Source organism: Merops nubicus, unplaced genomic scaffold, assembly GCF_000691845.1.
Source record: "Merops nubicus isolate BGI_N331 unplaced genomic scaffold, ASM69184v1 scaffold39536, whole genome shotgun sequence".
In the NCBI taxonomy this organism is placed as follows: Eukaryota; Metazoa; Chordata; class Aves; order Coraciiformes; family Meropidae; genus Merops; species Merops nubicus.
In genome coordinates, this window is record NW_008616277.1 from 1 (window position 1) to 20,933 (window position 20,933).

General features: G+C 39.5%; 1 protein-coding gene across 1 annotated transcript; it reads right to left on the reverse strand.

Annotated features, from left to right (window-relative positions):
• Positions 1-3,486: 3,486 nt before the first annotated feature.
• SNX10 (sorting nexin 10) lies at positions 3,487-20,591 on the reverse strand. The gene is made up of 6 exons (XM_008942788.1): positions 20,536-20,591; positions 15,213-15,299; positions 13,068-13,168; positions 12,389-12,487; positions 4,289-4,504; positions 3,487-3,837 (listed from the first exon to the last, which is right to left on the reverse strand). The coding sequence occupies exons 1-6, from the start codon at positions 20,557-20,559 to the stop codon at positions 3,759-3,761; spliced, it is 606 nt and encodes a 201-aa protein (XP_008941036.1). The 5' UTR covers positions 20,560-20,591; the 3' UTR covers positions 3,487-3,758.
• Positions 20,592-20,933: the final 342 nt, after the last annotated feature.

Below are 20,933 nucleotides of genomic sequence, written 5' to 3' on the forward strand. Positions count from 1 at the left end.
TCCCGGTGCGCCGGGGGGCGCCATGGGGGATGCTGCGTCCCTTTCCTCCCCACCTTGTGTCGATTTTTTTTAATTTGTTTGTTTATAAAAAAGGGGGGAAATTAAAACAAAGTTGTTCTCGGCGCTTGCAGCGGCGCAGACGGCGGGAAGCGGCAGGGGCAAAGTCGGGCAGGAGCGCTCGCCGGCCCCGACGAGCCCGTGCTCGGAGCCCTCGGGCACCCCCAAATTAACAACTGGTGGGTGAAGCCTGAAGGATAAAAGTTTGGGTTCTGTTTTAACCCGTCAGCTCGCATTACGTGCTAAGGCACCATTCCATAAGGCAAAGAAGCAATTTCACAACTTGCAGAGTATTTTTAACGGCAAAATTGTATCCTTCCTCAAGCATTTAGGCCTTTGATGAAAAAAAAAGGCCCTGGTACTGAAAATAATGATTTGCATTTTTGCGGCATCCTAGAAGCTAGTGGGGTTGTAAAAGCCCTGTTCCTAGCCCTGCCCTTTGACAGAGACAGGCCCATTCTGTTCCCACCACTGAGCACGCTGACTTTATCTCTCTCTTCCATTTTACAACAGAGCAAATCACAAACATCTGTGTATCTATATAATGTAAACATTACTCTGGAAGAAAATTCCATATTTCACGTCAAACCATGGCCACAGAATTTTGCTATATGGTGGTCATTTAAGAGTATCAATTTTCTCAGTGCTTACAAAACCACACTGCTATTTAAATGAAAATTTTCCTTCCAAAAAATTATTCTCATCTTCTTAAAAGTATATTTCAATGACACTGTAAGTAACAGGTTACTTAATAGGAGTTTACAATAGTCTGAAGTTACATGATACAGAATTTTATTAAGACGAATGGCTGGTATTTTTCCACTTTACATTTTCCACAAAAACACTAACAACAAACCCAAACACAACAGAGTGTGTGTGTGTGTATATATATATATATATAATATAACATAACTATTTTTGCAATATGTGCAATATGTAAAAAGTAATTACACATGGCAAGTCGAAGTAATTAGGATATAATTACAGAAATAAAGGAAATCTTACTGGCAGGCTTCAACACGAGATACAAAGTATAACTTATTTTATTTAATTACTTAAAAGCTTTAAAGAAATCACCCTAAAAACTAAAATATAAACTTCTAAGCAAAAGATAAAATGATGCTTCTGAGTGCAGAATCATTGCAGTTATATTTAAATTAGCAATAGTAGTTAAATGATACTATAAGCTAGGTATTAACCTGTTTAAAAAAACTAGCAGGAAATATCAGCATTATTCAAAACTAAAAAAATGAGAACCAAAACACCACTGATCAACTGACCAAAATATATGACAGTGTTGAAAAAAAAATACTAAATAATTGAAGTCACAAAAGACAAAAATTTACATTAAGACAATCTTTTAAAAAGTTATATTTAATATTCCAAATTAAACAAAATGTCTTAAAGCATTTATTTGCAGTTAGATTAAGCTGATACAAAAAGAAGACATACTAGAAAGCACAGAATACTTTTCCTTCACCTTTAATAATAAAAATTCCAGTTATACGAACTACAAAAACAACATTCAAAAGATAAACATTTCAACAAATTTCTGTCAAAGCTAAGAGAGAAGTTCTGTTGTAGCAGTCTAGGGTGACAAAGAAAATAACAACAGTACTATTACAAAATGAGTATTCACAAACATCTTCATTTGCAAAAAACTCACTGGCATACAGATAAGCTCCTAGAATTAAAAACTTTAAAGTAGTCACAAAGGCTCTCCAGACCTTGCATTTCTGTAATTTTCAGATATTAAGGATGTGTTAGGCCAGAATTGTAAAGTGCTTCAACAATCTAGCTCAATCTTTTAAAATAAAATCTCACTGCCCTGACCACTGCGTTAAATAAAAACATTAATATATCAGACATTATTCCAGTTTTTGTTTTTATATTTTACCCATCTTTTAAATAAATTTGCTAACCAATTTTTCTTGTAATACATTGTCTTGCAAAAAAAAAAAAAAAAAAAATCAAAATCTCTGCTTGGCAGTAACAGCTATTTTTTAAGCTACTTTATGTGATAACTTGTTGCCCTAATTAAATGTTATCACTTTTACATCAAAATAGCATTGCTGCTAACCCACACACAAGCTGAGAAGGTGAACAGATAGATTTGTGCAATTCCGTACAACGGAGCAAGAAGAAAGTGCTACCATCAACAAAATAGAGTGGCTTAAAGTAGTTACCAAAGAGATGTTATCCTCGGGCTATTAAATCATGTTTCTAACATTACACAGATTCCCAGCTGGATGCTTTAAAAAAAGCATGCCCACACATGCTTATGCTACCCTTTATTAGATGGCCATTTAATAATCTATTGTTTCACAATTCACAGGTTTTAAAATGTTTCTTCTTCGAAAGTATCCACAGAATTCTTTACAAAAAAAAAACCCAAAAATCTATATATTTGTGTTTGTATCTATCTGCATTTCTATGCCAGTAACTACAGCACTGAAGTTAACGGGAGCTTTGCTAGGGTGATCAGACCCCCTAGCTCTTTTTAATAGCAGTTAAATGTCAAATATAAATACAACACCACAGTGAAACATATTCCTTTGACAGAATCTGGGACAAGACACTACACAGCTGCTGCTAACAATAAAGAGCAAAACTGACGTTTAATTAAAGTAAGTGTTGGTGGTTAAGAAGTTGTGTTCAAGCCTGCCTTTTGTTTGTGAAAAAGTCAATATTCCGAGGTGCTAACTGCAGCCACAGTGGAATCGGCAGCTCCTGTTACTCCCCAAGAGCGGAGAGGTCCACGTCTGAACGGCGCGTTACAGCTACGTGATTATCATCCTCTTGGAGAGGGAGATACTCTCCATTTAAACTGCTAAACATCTCTCCTGGTAGCTTCAAATAGAAGTGCCTGGAGTTAAACATGCTGAGTGAAATCCTGGCCCTAGTGGGGCTGATGCAAAATTCAGCCACTGGTTTCCATGGACCTCATCCAGAATTTTCAGCAGGAACAAGTAATTGTAATTCACTGGGAACTGAGAATCTCCAGGAAGCATAGAAATGATGTAACTTTTATTAATATTTCTACCTTCTAAGCAATCAGCCTCAAGAATTTTGGCCTTCACTTTTCAAGCATGATAAAACCAAGCTTTCCATAAACATTACAGAAAGAGCAGAGGAAGATATATTTATATCTCAAATTGTCAGCAGCATATAGTTTGTACAAATGTTGTTTTGCTGATGTTGCTGAGCTACTTTAAAAAGTTAATACCTTGTGGGGTGTGTAATTTCATCACCAATGTCAAATGACTTCTAAAGATGAAACTTCTCTGATGCAAATTACAAAAAGATGCCTTGAATGTATTTGGTATTATATATCCACTTTTAAGATGAGGAATTAAGGTATCTTTATTTTCCAGATCCAAGACATCCACTCAGTAAGGAAAATATTTTAACGGCCACGTATGTCAACAGAGCATGACTTACCCAATATTGAGATTTTAACAGTCACAAAAACCTAAAGGTAATAGGTAGCATGTAGACCTGAATCAACGTACATAATAAATCAACAAAGAACTAGTATCAAGGTCTGTTTTGAAAATTTTGTAAGGACATATGGTTGCATTGACGACGCACATTTTAGATACATATTACCAGCCAGCCACGTTTACGGGGTACATGTAACCAGTAAACAGAGCAGAAACCACTTTGTACTGTCCTTAAGATAGCAATACAGGAATGATTTTTCATGATTCTTCAGAAGCTGGGCTCGCTTTACATCCATATGAAATGCTGTCATCACTAGGTCCTAGCCTGGAGGATGAACTGCAGAAAAGGGGAGAGGAAGGGGAAAAAAAAAAAAAAAATGAGAAGAAAAAGAAAAGGAAATTGGTTTTCACAACACACTCAAAGCCTGAGTAACAGAGGAGAACTTTAATTATCTCCAGTCACAAAGAGAGACAGGAAATTTGGACTTTTAATTAGCCATTTGGAGTGCAGTTGGATATTTTTTTAGCAAGATAATTTAAACGCGAATAATTCAAGTCTGACTAAATGAAATTCACATAATCAGAATGCAGATAATTGAATTTCTACTGCATTCATTAATTCAGTGTGGAGGTGTGTGTGAAGACTTCTATGATGAGCTGTCACAGCTCAATAAAATCTCAGTCAATTAATTTTTTCATTATCTTAGTATTACATCAACAAAAAAGTGAAGCATGCGCATGTGTATGTGTATATATAATCTCAGAAAGTAAGGAAATGCAGAAATCACCTCTCTGAATCAGAGTCTGCATCATTTTTTCCCTTTTTTCTCTCTTCATCTTCTATAGGAAAACGTCTGTTCAAAGAGGCAAACTTATGAATCGCATCAGCAACAGAGTATTTGGTCTGTCCAGATACACAAGCCTCCATATCTTCTGGGCTTAGCTGAGTCTGTAAGAAGAGGTGAAGCCTACTGTCTGAAAGCAATAAGGCATCTTGTAGGATCCTGAAAATGAAAGAAAAGTCAAATGTTTTTATACAGATGCACGCACACATATATTCTGAAGTGTTTTACCAGAATAAATTCTAAATGATGTCCTGCTTTTAAGTTTTCAGATGAATCCTAAACCAGGAACAGAAGGTAATGAACATATTAAAATGATTAGGTGTGTGTTACTTTCTTATTACATTATTTGGAATTTTAGGTGAGTAAAAACACAAAGCTAATAGTTAGGCACATCTGCTATTAGAATAACTTCAAGGACATTTCTTCCATTTAACCATCTGTTATTACCACATGGATCAATTAATGATTTTTTTTTTAGGCAGTTGGAGGCATACACACTTCTGAAAATTTGGTCTCCATTTGAGAACTCCTTTACTTTTTTTTAACAGCTAAGCTTTTCTAAAAATTGCAAGTCACCCGTTTCTCTGGTGGGGGAAAGAAGTGTGTACAGAAAACTTCATACACACAGTGTCAGGACTTTGAAATATCTGTAAACAACAGAGCCAACAGTAGCCAAAATCATTTACACTTTTACAAATACACATACATTTAAGCTAAAATGAAAACACTAATACTGAACACTGGTTTAAGTTTACTTGCCAACAGTTTTTAGAGAATCTTAAATACCATTTCGTTCCAGATATTCATTTTAGTCTTTGGTTTATACGTAATTTAAATTAAGTCTTGAAAGAAATGTAGCACAACCTATTTATTCACATTAAGTGAGAGTAAACAAAATACAACATATTCCAGTAACACTGAAGTTTGTAGACACACTGTTATAAGGACTCAGAATTTAGGCTCATCGGCACTATTTCAGAAAAAAAAAAAGGCAACTTAGCTGCAATATTTCTCTAAAGAAGGAATTCTGTAGTACACAAATCCTAGAATTATTAACAAGAGACTTTTTTTTAATATTACAGGAGTAAAATTGCCTGTACACAAAATCAGAGCCTATGACCAGGCCAAACAGTACTCCACAGAAAATAATTAAAATATCTTTAACAAATCAAAACTACTAAGTTTCAATATTTACCTATTGCTATCCATTTAGGTTACAGTCACTACTAAAAGTCATTGCAATAAGAAACAAGAGGTGACATTAATGTAAGAACTAGTAGGAGCAGAAAGAAATACTGCATTCTGCAGGTACCCTGACTAAAATGAGAAGTATAACTGATTAGTTCCTTCTCTCAAGTACGATTAACGGTGCATTTGGACAGTAATGTTTTAAAACACAAATATATCCTGAAAACTGTTCTCTAAAGTGGCCAACATTACAGTAACGTTTAATAAATACACAAAAGGATTTCTGGCTTCTTCTAAGCCTATAAAATTCTGTCAAATCAAAGTAAGCAATAAACAATATCTAACTGCAAACGTGGAATATTTGTGTCCATGCGTATTTCACTTGCCTAGGTAAACACACACACAGTCTCAACCAAATAACTCAAACTTCTGACACTTTCCAATGTGGAAATATCTGCAATGACCCTAACAGTCTACCAGGTGCATTTGAAATTCAGCCTCAGAAGGAGCAGGTTTTGCTGAAGTTCAGAATAAACACACTTTCATACCTATAGAAAGCCTTTTCATCAGTCCCACCTAAATTCTCGCAATTTTACTTAAAAATAAACACAGCAAACAGACATTTGTAAAAAATCAATGTACCCAGTGTATTAATAGGCAGAAAAATTTCTTCATCATTTAAAAGAAGGCAGCAAATGCTGCATAAGAATTATTCAAACCACAGAATTTACAGGTCTACACACCTTGACGGCAACAGCTTCATGAATACAGTTTGAAAAGCCATCATTCAGCGGACGCTAAAAGAGGATTTCGGCCTTGACTATTCACAAACATACATTCCAAACAAAGACAAACGTGGCAACAAAAAGTAAAAAAGTATCATTCCACACAATCCACGCTTACAGTTGGCGCAACTGGAGTAAATATTCTCCTTCCTCTTTACTAAAATTAAAAAAAAAAAGAAAAGAAAAATAGCATGCTGGAGTTTGCTGTAGAGTGGCTGGAATTACTCTTTTTCCCAGGCTCACAAGCACAATGAGGGGTTGCATGTTTCTGCAATTCTAACATTTGCGTGTCTAATACCAAGTGACCCAGCAAAAAGCCAAGACATTCAATTCTGTGGATGGCATTTAGTTTCATAGATTTCCCTCCTGCCATACCTTCAAAAGTTTCCTGCCAAACAGCGAAAACACAAGTAACTAACTGTTCATGAGATTACACTACACTTACAGCTCTGTTGCTGTTTGAAATGTATTTTATTTTCTTTATAAAATAAGGGGTAATCTTTAAAATTGATTTTAGATGGTTTGAGGCATTACACCAGAGAAGTAATGAGCACTAATGTCAATGATATTGGACACAAATTCATTTTAGCTTTATTTCATGTCCAGTACAATTCTGCTAAGCCTTGAACTGCTAAAGCACTGTTATTAACTCGGCAGTAACCTAACACATGGAACAGCAAACAAAAGTGATAAGAGTACAGACTGATCAGGACCTCAAGGCTACTGTCCTTTTTCTGCAGCTATAATTCAATTTCCAATTTTATTTTACATTGGACTCATTATTTTTCAGTAATTTTCTTTTCTCCTTCATAGTGCCATCTGGAGGTAGGAGTGAAAAGAAACCAAGGCAAAGAAATGGAAAGATGGTCATAAAGCTAATCACACGCATATATGCATATCTATTCATATATATATATACACACGTGTGTGTATATTCTCAAGGGGTCAAGGCACCAAACACTCAATGTATTTTGCAAACCATTTAAAACTATCCTGAAAGCAAATATATGGACACCTTTCATCCAGTCATATCCTTGAAGCATTTCTTCTTTCTTTTAATTAAAAAATAACTTCTGTTCCCGCTCCCCCCCCCCATCTGAACCAACAGGTTAGATTGCTTTTTAATTGTATCCTTCAAGCAATCAAAGTGAAAAATAAAATCTGCTATCTGTAAGCGTTATGCTTTCCTGTTCAAAATACTCCTTGTGGAAAATAACAATAGATTTGTCACCAGATGTTACTACTAGTATTACGTGCTAGTACAGCAGTTGCTCTCCAGAGCTTTTGCTGTCCTGGGGATTCACTGTGTGATGGGCTGTACGTGAAATAAAGAAAAATAGATTTGGTTCCCAGGACTTTAAAAATCAAAATTACAGAACACCACCTAACAAATTAAAAAGGGAAGAGGAAAGGCGGAGTGTCATAATATTAATACTGAAATGTCTTGGCAGAGGTTGAACGCGTGCGCGGTTTGAATGCAACCAGTAGCACTCCCAGTGCTTCTCCAACAGTTTTATTACAGCCAGTGTCAATGCAAAGCTGCCGTTAACAGCGGTGTAAATCAGCTCTGGCTGCTGCCACCTTAATAGAAGAGTCACGGCTCACGGTGATAATTCCTATAAACTGACTGAGCATATTGAAGAGAACAACAGACTTTCTATGCACGCCTGGAATAAGAACGAAAGGCTAAATCCTGCAAGCCTTGATCCCATCAGTAGTCATTACTTGTCAGAGATCTCACTCCTCTCAGTCAAATTGCTCACATGCGTAATGATTATTTATGTGATTAAGGGGGCTGCAGGATAAGGCTCTACCTTTGCATTAGAGATAATAAAATCATTTTTTATTCTCAGCCATGTGAATCATCGTTCGTAAGCTTTCCGTAAACGCTCATCGTCTCTAGGTCGTTAAAGAAGCAGGGCTTAAAAACGTCACTTCACAACCAGGAGACAATGTCATCTTTGACAAAGTGCTGGATACTACATGAGGAATATTTCGCCTTCCCCATGTTACGGAAAGAACATTTACAAAAGCAAAACATGTGTTTTTTCTTATTTGGACAAGGTCCAAAATCTGGTTTTCTTCAACATGATTTTATTAGGTATATTATACACTGTTCTGCTGGAGGACAACAACATATGGCTGAACAGTACAACTTAATCCTAACTAAAGATTTCCTGTATCTACTGTAACCTAATACAATGACAGATGCACACTTGCATGTGTGTGGAAGGTTAACACTCTGATTTTGTTCTCGACAAATTTATTCTGCCCATTTACATCATATCATGAGAGTCAGGGGAAGAAAAAAAACCCGAGTAGAGGCAGGGGATGACAGCTTGTGCTGTGGTGCCCTCTATTGAGCATCCAGCCCCCCGCCCCAGCCCACAGCAAACAAAGCCCCAGTTTCCTCTTAATAAAGCCTACTCTAAGGGACGGGATTTTACCGATAGAAAGCAACTGTAGAGCAACTGTTGGGCATACGTTTAGGAAAGGATTAAGGGACACGTGTCTGCTAGGAATTATTCACTTCACTTGACAGATAGGAAATACTACCAAGGTTCCATTGGAAAGAGGCAGCCACTACTCACCCGAGGAGATCCCACCTGCCCCACGGCCACTGATGCTCCCACCTGAGCCCCAACAAGCTGGCATTTATCCCTTTGGGAGCCAGTCTGCTGCCTTCCACATCCCTGAGAGAGCACCCAGTGGAGATACCTCTGGGAGAGTCCTCTGACCCTGCACCAGCTCCTGCTTGTGGGACTATGGTGGGGAAGGCAAGGAGGTGCGAGGCGGGCAGCAAAACCCCAGCCACCTCCACAGAACAGCTCTGGAGCAGCAACACTGGGGATGTCCTTTTGTCTCCTCTGGGTCCAAGTGCTGCGTTTCTCGAAACTCCTACTATGTCTTCCACCCCATCATAAACTGCATGTTTGAAAACTAATTGAAGACAATCCTTCTTCTTAAACCACATAAATTTTTGGGATCCAACTGAATCAATTTTAAAAAGTCAGTGATTAACACTCTGACTTCATTTAAAACAGTTTTGTTCATTAGTTTTCTAATAAGGAAACCCAAATGATCATCTGTGAAGGTAATCTAAGTCCCAAAGTTAAACCTGTGCAGCTACAAAGGGTTGAAAGCAAAGATGATCTTACAAACCCTAATACTATAAAGACTGTGTTTTAATTTTGACCTCTAATTTAAGAATAAGCTTTTCTTGTGAATTTACAGACATCCTCAAAGGATGAGGATACTTACCAGGAAAAACACAATTTTCCTTATTCTTGCGAAGTAATTCATAATTGAAAAGGGGCTAGCTGACTTCCGTTAATGCAAATGGCCTCTTGAAATATTAAATTATGCCCAGAGAAGAGTGAGCTTTAGAGCTCTTCATCACTCAGAATAATAACCTATAAGACATGCAGGTCTTATCCTGCATTTGTGCAGTAAAACTAAATCAAAACAGGACACCTGTTTCCAGATTTCACCAAACTCTCGTGCTTTGCTTTTTTTTCCAGATGTTGGCCTAATTCTCATGCTACTGTGCTCAGCACAGAGAAGCTTCACACTGGCTCTAAGGACACACCTTGTCTCATGCTAACTTGTTCTAGAGCAACATGTGAAGGAGGACAAGAGAACCCCAAGGCTATCCACATACAGGCAGCAAGGAGGTGCTGCCAGGGCCAGAAGATGAGTACCAAAGAGCCTCGAGCCACTCGATTCCTACACCTTAGGAACATGGCTCCTGTCCAGGCAGCACAGCAACCAGCACAGGGCATAAATAGACTGTGAAAGATCTAAACTCCATTTGAAAGTTGGGCCTGCATCCCAACAACCTCACATGGCACCGAATGCAGAGGGCAGCTCAGGCTCCTGCATCGCATGTGGGCATTTGAAAAACGTTACCTGCAAACCTCTCCCTGGACAGGTCTGCACAGGCTTGGATCCCACTTCCTCCCACTGCCACAGAAACACCAGAGGGGCTGTGAGCTTGTGCATGGTCACTGCTGTCATTGCTGGGGTGAACAGAGCGCTTGGCTTTGCAGTTCTGGGTTACACCACCCTGCACAAATACTTTCTGTCTTCTTTTCCACCCACTTTCTAATGTGCCAGAGAGGTCCTGCTTCCCCTGGCTTGGCCACACTACAGAAGATGCAACATCCAGACCTAGAGCTTTAGTAAAGTCAAGTGTGTGTATAGATACACACAGGCCCTTGTTAATGCATCCCACAAATTCAATTTCACAGAAAGAAATCATAACCTTGGTTCAGACTCAAAAAAAAAAAAAAATAGGAGGGGAAGCATCGTGGCAGCCTAGCTGAGCTATCCCAGCAGAACTTATGTAAGCAGCAGCAGCACAGAGGTGCCAGCCAGCAGAGGGCAATGGTACAGCACATACATCACCACCTAGCCCTAGCTCTGAAAACTCCTTCCCACTCTTCCCCGGGGCTGACAGAAAGCACCATCCAAGTTAAAACATTTAAATCACCATCTTACAACAAGAGATACCTCTATTCCTACTCCTGGACTAAGCCAAAGCAAGGTAATACACTCCACATGCTGTCGTTTTCTGCTGCCAGTACCCATTTAAGCTACAGACATCCACAAAATTGGAGAGCAAGGATGTGTTTTAACAGAATCTATCTCTATGTTTTGCCTCCTATAGCAGTGGCAGTAAATATTTTTGATGCTGAAATACTGTACCTTGTTACCAGATTGGCCTCTTTGGCATTTAAAATGAGAGTCATTTTGGACATGTGCTATTCTGTAGGGAAGCACAGCCAGGCTAGAACGGCTCAGATCAGGGACCTGAAGTACCACACCCTTTGTATGACCATGAATATTATCACCTCTAGAAGTGCAATCATTCTATTGCACTGTCCTTCTCTGCAGAAACCATTCTCCTCTCTTTTTCTGTCTTCCCTGTCTCACATGCCTTCAGCCATTATTTGTGGGCTATCCTTTTGGCCACAGATCCTATATAACTCTATACAGGCTATTATTGCTGCAGCAGTTAGCTCGCTCTGCCTCCAGCTGTTAAGCCCAACAAATATAATTTAAGATCAACTATTTGTTGTCCGTTAGGGAGGCCTATAATTAGAATACACTGACTGTCAGAATAGTGGGTCCACTATTCCTCTACCCACTGAAGACAAAGCTTAAAGCCTACCGAAACAATTTGCTTTTTTCCTTTGCTTATGTACTTTTGATTCGTGGAAACACTGATACTGAAAGATGAACTGTGTCTACTTGGAGCGCTTCATCATGTCCTTAGCTTGAGCAGTAGCTAAAGAAAGCTTGCAAATGTATGTGCAGTTCCTGCCCCAGAAGCTGTGAGCAGCCTGCTCTCACACTAGCAGTGCCAGGGTGAAAGAATGGCAGAGAAAGCTGAAAATCACAACAACAGGGTCTTGGCCACTGCAGAAGGTGAAGTGGCAGGAGGGATGCACTACCAAAACTCATACAATACTCTCCTGTAACACAGGTCAGACTCTAGCTAAGTCTGATGAATGATTTTATACAGATTGAAGCTGTACTGAGAATGGTCACAACGGCTAGAGCTTGTTTAAGTTAGTGGGACTGGCAGACAAAGTAGTTTGCATTATAGGAAACATGTGTTAGGACATCTCACTACAGATTTTCTGCAGGCTCCCAAGGGTTTATCCCACAAAGACACCACTGATTTCCTATGAGCATAAAGAAGGAGAGAAGTCTGTTTCTTTATATAAGAATATCTAGCTCATTCTTTAAAGCTAGATATAGACATCACCGGTGGAAGATCTCCCAATGTCAGTACACAACTGCAAAGCAACATAAATCTCAAACTATTGCTTATAGCCAATTAAATGAAACAGTGGAAAAGCCTCAGCTGAAGTTTCCTTATAATCAGTAGAACTCAAATCACATGTATGACTTAACGACTGGGCAAATAAAAAATAAAACCAACCAATGTAAGATGTACAGATGACCACACGGTGGCTCTCACGTACCAGGGATGAGCTATTTTAAATCGGAAAACTGATGACATCATAAAAATGCCAACATCTCTAGGATAGGCTGTACTTACTTTTCCAGGAATTCTTGCAGACCCTGCCGGCGGTGGTCCACGTGATGAGGATTGTTCATATTGAAAAAGGGAGTTTTAGATGGCAGTTCAGGTAGCTGTCTTTATAAACAAGAAGCAAATACACAGTTAAAAACAAATCTGAAGCTGTGGAGAAAAAGACAATAAGCAAATGCCAGCTCCAAGCATGTGAAAATCCTGAGTCTCGTTCCAGCAGGTCATGAAATTCAATTTGGGAACACAGGGTTGAGAAACTGGAGGGCTTATGACACACCTCAATGGGGAAAAAAACTAAACTGTTTTTTTTCTGGGCCAGTTGTTAAGCCTGTGTGCATGTCTGGCTGGGTTTCTTACGGTCACTGCAGAACCTAAGCACATCCTGAAAACACAGGGGAGGCACATACACCTACACTTGATTGCTATTTCTGCTACTTCTGTGTAGCAAAAGGAAACGCAGATGAAATCTGTTACAAATCAAAGGAGGGGCTCACCAAACAAAGGCTATCAGTACAAGCCATGTTCTTCTGAGTTTAAAACAGATAAAATACATTGCACAGTATAAACTTGTGCTAGTGAGAAACAGAACATTTCTCCAGCCCTGATTTCTGTAATTCTCAGGATAAGGGTGAAACAATCCTCCCCTTCCATGACTGAGAGGTTAAATAGCTGTAAAGTTGCTCACATAAGTGCTGCATTGCTCTGAAGCCTCTGTCGAAGCCAAACAAATTCTCGAAAGCGACGTCTAACACAGGATGTTTTCCTTGTAAAGCACATACTGTTCGTCTGTGGGGAAATGTAACAAATAAATAAATAAATAATTTTACTTTGTAAATCACGTTAAGTTAAAGTGCAAGCTTGATATTAAAACTACATCTGAGATGCTGATCCCTGAGACACCAACAGAAAGAGCTTGACGTGAACTCAGTTTAGGTTAAGGACTGTGCTTTTTCTCAGACAAGACTGGTGGCAGTTCCTACTGCTCCTCAAGGAAATACTTTGCATCCTTTTTTTCTTTTTAAAAGCAAGAGATCTGGATTACAGCACAACTTGCAGTAGCTGGGAAAAATATATCAGAAAAAAAGTTTCCGCAGATAATGCCAATCTTTTCAGGGGGAGGGGGAATCATGTTTAGCTATTCCAGTTATAATCCTGCAAATCGTTAGCTACATAGAGTTCTCTTCATGTGCAGTCCTACCTAAATCAAATCAAACCAACATGACTCCTCTCTGCAAGTACCAGCATTTTGAAATTTTCCCCACAGAACACTATTAGTCCAACAGAAAAATGATAATTCATCAAAAGATAAATAATTCACAGAAATTAAACACTTTTGCCAAATTTTCCAGCGGAGCATGCATTCGGATGGAACCCCATCTATCAGAGAGGACTCCATTAATCTGTCCTCAGTTGCCTGCCAGGAGCCACAACTCCTAGACAGACACAATGTACATTGTAGAGGTTCCCAAAGATGCCAGCTTTCTGCAGTAGATAAATATCCAGGTTACGTCACAGTTTAAGAAGCCAAATGCTCTATGAGCTAGGCAAGGGGAACCTAGCTAGTCTAAGAGCCTTGCAGACCCAAGATTTTGAATCCACTGAGAAGTCTGGATAGTAGGACTGACATAGAGACTTGGTCTCTGAGAGATCTGGCACTGTGCTAATAGGAAGCCAAGCTGATGCTTATCAGCTTCAGAGATGCCCAGTGCTGAACCCATATAATACTGGGTCTGAATGACATCATCTCAACTTAGTAGTTGCTGAGAAAGCCAATAGTATACTGTTCATAAGCACCAACACCTGTGAAGCAGTAATAAAGCACCCACCCCATCAAATCTACAGGATTTCTATTCACCAGAAGTCAAAACCAAAACTGCTTTGGAACCACTTACTTAAACCACACTGTAAAGTCCAAAAGTTTCACAGCTCTGATTGCCACACAAGAGCGAAGTACTTGTTGTGATGGACATTTAATAAGCCATTATTTGGCTGCTTGTTCTCATTATGAATGCTTAACTCCCACAAAGGAAGGAAATGCTTTTGGTCTTGTGCCAAGCATTAACCATGTAACTTGGTGGCCTCAAATTCTTTACCTGATAGCAGATACACTCACAAAAATGTATTTTACACAGCAATTTAAAACCCTGGACCTAGATTTGGGAAATCAGGATAACTCCTTCCATATGTCATCCACCAAAGAATAATCAACAAACCAAAATTATGCATAGGACAGATTTAAGAAACACGAGAACCATAATTCTAAGTGCACTCCCATTAGCATACAATAGACTTCAATAATAAACCCCAATACAGTTATTTGACATATCCAAGAACCACTAAACTAACATAATATGAAAGACAAGATACACTGAAAATAACCCCATTGCAACAACCAAATAACTTAGCAAAAAGAAGAGCGAAGGGGAATTTAAACAACAAATAACCAGATAATTACTTGCAAAGAAAGCTGCTTTCCCATGAATACATGGGCATCAAAATTCTTCTACAATGGGAAGACACCACTGACTATGACAGTCCTCTAGTTGATAACTAAAACTAATAGTCTCTGTTGCAAGACATTGCAGACCCCACATGTGAACACAACACCAGGTTCACATCCCAGCTCTGTCACCTCCTCCACTTGTCTATGACCTTTGGCCAACCCACCTTACCTGTTCCACTGCATCTCAGACATTGAAAAGCGACTAATATCCTCCAGCTTCCCAGAAGTGGTGTAAAGAAATTTGATCAATATCCCAGTAAGAACCCTGGCTTGGACAGAGACACCAACAACAGCCCAAAGAATCTCTGCTGGTATTTTTATACTTACATGAATAAATATCTCATAGTCTATGTAAGAATGCCACGAGTCTTCTTTCTGCATCCTGGGATCTCGAACTAAAACAGTTACAAATTCCTGCAAACGCATAATAAAAATCAAGTAATTAATTTCAGAAGACAAACACAGCCTGAAAGACCCTCTTGCTTGCTCTGCTGTTCCACAAACTACTGTGCTCAGATTAAAATCTGAACTGCTGTTTTACTGAATTTTGCAACCCTATAAAAGGAGAAGCAAAAAAAGCAATGAATCATTTGAGCTATACCACATGTCTGGGAAATTCCTTGCCAAACTGCTAGCTGAAAAGGAATATTTCAGATTGAGTAATACTTTGAAAAGTCATGCATGTTTCATTCATGGGAGATTTGGTGATCTCAGTAGCTACAAACTAGAAACCTAACATCCAAAGTCACACATGTAAGAGAGAACTAGGCAGGTATTTTAGGCTGTTCCCACCCTTGTGATCAACATTCACAAAGAACGTGTTACTAACCTGCTCCACGTACCAAATATTTACATACAATATTGTATTTGTTCCTAAATTTCTTTTGTTGTTTTACCTAGATTTTCTTAAATCAAGTATTTATACCCATTGATTTCAGGGATCTGAGGTAAGTGCTCAGTATCTCCATGATGCCTTTTCCCTACGCCCCAAACGACTCACTCCAGTCGAAAAGGAGGTACCTCTGTTAATTACACTGGACACATTCCAACAAGGGAATTCAAGGTCTCAAGCCTAGCATCCTGGATGTCCTGTGGAAGGAGATGAATCCTCATTTGCCACATATGCTTCCTGATAAACCAGGAATTTAAGCCATGGCATACATCAAGGATGCAGGACCTGGACGCTGCCTTATCCTAGTCTGGCCATCAATCTGCTCAAGGAATAAACACAGCCACACTGCAGAGCATCATTCCCCATCTGGACACACACATATGCCAATATAGAGTATTTGTCACAGAAGTTGTCACATATAGTCTATTTCTTTTTAATTCCTACATTTATATAATAATTTAGGGAGATCCTGCAGGAATGTGAGGCCTGTGGATGTTACTAACAGGCATCACTAACACAAATCAGAATAGGCTGAAGTATTACAGCCTTTCTTGTATCCTTAGCTAACGACCATTGGAAAGCTTGTATCAGTTTAAAAAAAAAAAAAAAACCAACCTAGTAAATCTGAATGTTCATACTGGGATGGGGAAAATGTCTTTAAAATACAAAGGTTGAAGATGTGTCTAACTACCTGCAACAAACAGGCTGTCCTACTTCAGTTGCTCAAATAAGCTATTCACCCAAAGAGCTAAGGCAATCATTTAAACAATGACTTGGAGAATATCATATCATTTTAAGTTGTAGACATTTTCCCCCTAAGAGGAAGGCACTGCATAAGATCTCCAGGTACAGGAATCAACTGTGGGAGGAATGACAGCGTCTCTGGTCAATAACATGCTTTTTTAGTACAGCTTTGCATAAATCAAGAGATCTTGATCAAGAAAGCTCTCCAAATTTGGTGGTGTCTCTCCATGCACAAACCACAGATGTCACAAAAGAAACCTTTAGTTTTCAGTCAAGTCTTCTCACCCCACCACACGCAATTCAGCACGCCCCTAGCAGCAACCTTCAACAGACCAAGAGTAGAATAATGACAACCTTGGATGGAAAATACCTTTTTTTGCCCCCTAAACAGTCATTGCACTCTGTACATGGCAGGAGGGTGTTCATGGTCTGGAATAAACCATTTACCATGCTGACTTCCAGGTGGCACTGCTTCAGGGATGGGGAGCCCAATTCCCCTCTGCAGCTTTTTAACCCCATGCCAATGTGGTACAAGGGGAACAAAGGACCAGAGCTGCCATCACTTCTACCAGCTGAGGGTCATGCCTTTGCTTTTACAAAAGCTCTAGTGGGAGACATGAGGAAGTTATTCCCTTCCTGAATAATACGCTGAACAAAGGACAGGAAAACATTTTTGGGTTTTGGTTTTTTGGTTGGTTGGTTGGTTTTTTTTGGTTGTTGTTTTTTTGGTGTTTTTTTTTTTTTTTGGCACCTCCCTCACTGTCTACCATATTTAGCATACATATATAGACATTGCATACTTTTAGGCCCACTGTAATATCTTTTAATATCCATAATCTTATGGTTTTGTCTTTCCCAACCTCCTATTTTCCTGTGTCACACTCTTCCCAGAGTGGGGACACTCTTCTTCCACTCTTCAACTTCTCCTAAACAGACACTGCGCTTCCTTTTGTTCAGATTCTCCAAATTTCTTCATTTCCAAGTAACTTTCTATAACCCTCTCCTTTGTAAAAAATCAAGTAATCTTTGAAGTAAAATGTTTCTTTCAACCTCTATTGTATCAAGGTATTATGATTAAAAGTTACTGTTGAATATGCTGTGGGTTAGCTATGGGGTTCCCTTGTAAATCATTTCAGGTCACATAGTTTACACAAACTCTCTATACTTTTAATTTCCAATTCAATAGTAACCAAGTTTCAATATTGAGGAAGCTGAGCACCCTTCAGTCTCTTACCTATAGAGGAAAGAAGACCTGCTGCACACACTGTAGCAGGCAGGCGTCTGGGCAGTACACCACTGAGCCAAGAGTGACAATGATCTGTGGTACAGCAGAGGACCTCAGCAAACACCAGCCCTCACAGTGTCAGCTCCAGTTGGAAACACTAGGATTTCAGCAGAAGCCTGGGCACTTCTCCCCACCCTTTATTTACCAAAAAAATATCAAGGCGGAGTTTAGAGTGAAGCAAAAAAAAAACATTAAGCAACCAGGGGAAAAAAAAAAAAAAAAAAACACACAAAATGTACAGCCTCTCTCAAGATCTGCAGTTACTTCCCCTATAAAAATCTTGACTCCAGGAAGCACTAACCCTAACTCCTGTTCCAGTTTCTGCTGCTCTGAAACAGTGGCACTGTACACAGACCATCCCTTCTCTTTTGACCTTCAAGCCTTCTCCAGGATACAAGACCCCACGGGGACACCGATGTTAAAGCAGCCTTAGCTGTCCAGTATAGATGCAGGTACACTGAAAGAAAAGGTGCTTATGATTCCTCAAAAGTAGGCTTGCAAAGGCCAGTATTCACATACAGGCTATGTTAGGATCCAAGCAGAGTTAGGTGGCAGAATACTCCTCTGGGAGATAGCTGTTGTATGCTCAATCCACCCTGTGTTCACTGGTCACAAAGTCACCATGTTAGAGCAGGTTTGGGCAATAACTGCCTCTCTCATCTGTATACACTCATTTCCCATCTTCCTATAAAAATTAGGACACTCCCAATAGGTATGTCTACCTTTAAGTAATAATACACTTCACCTAGGGGAGGTGAGGCTGACCTCTTCCTCCCATAGCCCACATGAAGTCTAACTTCATCTTCTGTCACAAGACTGCATTGCAGCCCAGCCATACAACCCAGAACACAGAGCCCAAAGAGAGCCAAGGTTTCAGGGACTTTTTACTCTAGTCAGCTGCAATGGTTTTCAAGGTGTCATCTTCCCTTCCCACACAGCCCCGCTTGTTTCTTCCAGAATTGCAGAAATACCTATTATGCAACTTTATATAACTTTCTCTTTTGGTTGTTTTTTCCAATTGAAGGGCACAATACATGCCTACTTGTCATGTATTCAAGAACAATTTATGTCCTGTAACACTTCTGTGCAACAATTTTCTCAAAATCAGAACTTACTGCTGACAGCTCAAGTGTCCAAGCTTGGTTGTGGAGGCCTAATGCACTGGGAACAATATAGAGTCAACAGAAAGCTACTGGGAAAAGTAGCATCTCCATTTATTCCTTCTCCCTGGAAACTGCTATATCCATAAGCAAAACATTTCCTATCCAAACTGCTGGTGCAGTGGATGCACCACATGTGCATATGGATCCCAACAGCCACGCTGGCCAAAACATCCTCATAAAGAACTTCAAATCTGCTCCCCCAAAGTAGTCATACCTTCAACAAAAAGGAGTCGTTAACTATTTAACAAGCAGCAATCAGCAGAGCCGCTTCTCTGGCTGGATGTGCCTTTTAATTTCTGCCTAAATCATCCAGTTTAGGAAGGACACTAGTGGCATTTTCCTACCCTGTCCTCAAGGTCTGGAGCAGCCCAAGTAGTTGGGGTCACACACAAAAACCAAAACAGCCAAAGTGACCCCCAAGTCTGGTTTGGACCTAACCCCTCATAGTTACAGTCCTAAGCAAAGAACAGGAGTGCTGACAGCAGAGGAAAAGGGCAGCACTGAGGTCATGTAGACAGAGGCACTGGCAACTGAAATGTTCCCATTTGGATTTGCCTCAAAAGGAAGAATACAGTATGAAAAGCAGCTGAAGCAAAGATAAGAAAATTTTTTTCTTCTCCAACACTTCTTTATTCTGTTGAAAATATTTCTGCACAATGCAATGAATTGCTCAGAGACAAGGGTACACCAGAAGCTCTGCTATGTAGAACTGGACCACAAAACCTGTGTTTCTCAGAAGTCTCTTATTGACATTTTCCTACTAAGAAAACAGGAAAGGAAAACTGACATGGAAACATTTATTTTTAATATGGGGGGGAAGTCTATCACAAGGAGAAGGAATAAAAATAATCTCACATTAGATGATTATTTGCATTAATCACTCCAGTTGCATTTTAATTCAAATCTCTGTGCACAGGACATTGTCAGGTGACAACTGCATGCTCCATGGCGCTATTGCTGCGAATCTGATTAGTCAGTAACTCCCAAAGAGTCATTTTCCACAAACTTTCCGAGAAAAATAGTTTCCTGTCAGGCTGGCTATTAGAAAAAGGATGAGCCACAAAGGACATGGGATTTTTTTGGTAAAATGGGAGTGTTGGCCTCTTCACTCCACACATTCTGATTAATAAGGCCAGTGAGAGACTAACAGCTGAGAAAAAATAACTTATTAAAACTTTTAATGTTCATTTGTACTGAGCAAAAGAGAATGTGGAAGTGTGACTCTTGCAGTGCATGCATCTGGTAATCAGAGTTAAGGCCCAGCTCCAACCACTATGTCCTACAAAATACCTGACGACTGATGGAGAAGACTGAAAACCAAGTCCTTCTGCCTCAGTGTCTGAGCCTCTTATGCACATTTACTCTCCTCCCTGATCCAATGAATACTTGAATCTTCTATCAAGCTTTAACGGAAGGAACTGGCACTGCATCACTCAAAAACAGTTTGCAGCATGGCAACTTAAAGCATGAAGAACACACACAATCTTTCCTGGTCTGTGTGAACCAAATTCAATCCACAATCACCAAACAAGAATCCTTTCTTATGAAAGCTTGGAGGTGACTTACTTGCTTTTCATGTTTTGGTGTCATCTTCACTGGTTTGTATTAAAATAAAAATCAACCTGAAAAACAAATAAAATAGATTGGCATTTAGTAGTTATTTGAAGGTCATTAATACTTTGCTAGACATTAGTAGACAGTGGAAAGATCTAGGCTCAGTGGCATATATACCAGAATACGTTTGTATTAACTCTAAGAATTCATTTTTTAAAAATCTCATTTTAGAAACACTGGAGTAGTCCCCTCTGGGGATATTTGTCCCACCTGACAGCCCCGTGATGCCTGTCCTCCTCTGGAAATCAGTGCTTTTCTACACTGCTTCAGGAGCCACCCTGGGGCTCACCCTTGCCCCCCCAGCACACAGACGCGGCCAGGGCAGCACTGCCCAGACCCAGCTCCAGGGC

What these genes read in the sequence shown, in the direction of transcription:
- SNX10 (XM_008942788.1), bottom strand. Translation starts at nt 20,559, where the DNA reads ATGACACCAAAACATGAAAAGCAA. An exon ending in ACTATGAGATATTTATTCAT is followed by an intron (nt 13,169 to 15,212) that starts GTAAGTATAAAA and finishes ATTTCCCCACAG; the next exon opens with ACGAACAGTATGTGCTTTAC. An exon ending in CTGCAAGAATTCCTGGAAAA is followed by an intron (nt 4,505 to 12,388) that starts GTAAGTACAGCC and finishes TTTCATTTTCAG; the next exon opens with GATCCTACAAGATGCCTTAT.